This window comes from Ceratina calcarata, unplaced genomic scaffold, assembly GCF_001652005.2.
Source record: "Ceratina calcarata isolate Rehan_Ccalc_2016 unplaced genomic scaffold, ASM165200v1 scaffold204.2, whole genome shotgun sequence".
Lineage (NCBI taxonomy): Eukaryota > Metazoa > Arthropoda > Insecta > Hymenoptera > Apidae > Ceratina > Ceratina calcarata.
In genome coordinates this window covers 9,419-10,423 of record NW_017142028.1, presented here as the reverse complement: position 1 = coordinate 10,423, position 1,005 = coordinate 9,419, and the positions used below count along the sequence as shown (strand labels likewise).

Sequence of the window (1,005 nt, the reverse complement as noted above, 5' to 3'; positions counted from 1 at the left end):
ACCGTACTGTACGGCCAGTGCGTGCCAAAGTCTGCCGTAGTCAAAGGGTTAAAGTAACATTTAAAAGTATGGAGCTCGTTCGAATCGTAGGACTGCATTTATACAGGGTGGGACGGAAATTGTAGTACAACCAGGCAGGGGGTGATTTTACGTTGAAGAAAAAGAAAATATTTTAGTATAACATTTTTTCATCCGTTTCTTCTTCTTTAACGTAGAATCACTCCCTGCCCGGTTGTACTATGATTTTCGACCCACCCTGTATATTATAAAAGTAAAAAGGGTCGAACAGTAGGCTTATTTTCTGACACTGAGAAACTGCAGTGGCGAACATAGAACGAGAGACGAGGAAACGACAAGCTCGCCACCCATGTTTCACAGTTACGTCAGGTAATACGTAAGATAAATATACCAGCTTGCGCTGCGTTGCCGTCGTGGTCGCAGAACACGGGCAAAACGAGGGTTGGCGCGCCGTGATAAGCAGCCTCGTGCAGTGATAACAGTCCTCCGTGAGACACGAAAGCTCGCAGCTTCGCATGGCCTAAGAGCTCCTGCTGTGGCCACCACGCTGCCGTTCTCACGTTCGGCGGTAGGTCCTTGATTTTCATACCTTCCCATTTCCATACGATGTTGTACGGAAGCGTGGCGAACGCTGCTACGAAAATTTGCCGAAGAGCTTCCGGCATGCCCGACGCGCGCACCGACGAACCCATCGAGACGAAAACGAAACCTGTTATATTATTCCGTTTAGTTCGCATATTCATTTTTTTTACAAATGCTATAAAAATAATGATATAAAAGTCCTCATTTCTGTCCATAATTTCTATTTGTGTGTGCGTATAAAATGATAGAGAAAGAAGTTAGTGAGTGAAGATTGTTGTTAGATATGGTAGAAAATATACACTAGCTCGTGTGTGTATATAAAGTGTCCTGGGTTTTAACACTAGATTGCCCAAGGAAGTCATTTTGACTGCTTTTGGGGCAAATGTACAAATAATAATGCATAAA

At 43.8% G+C, this 1,005-nt stretch overlaps 1 protein-coding gene across 1 annotated transcript; it reads right to left on the bottom strand.

The window, feature by feature from the left end:
* Positions 1–383: 383 nt before the first annotated feature.
* Positions 384–761, bottom strand: LOC113463949 (UDP-glucuronosyltransferase 2B14-like). Its single transcript, XM_026811207.1, has one exon. It carries the CDS (start codon positions 759–761, stop codon positions 384–386), a length of 378 nt encoding a protein of 125 aa, XP_026667008.1.
* Positions 762–1,005: the final 244 nt, after the last annotated feature.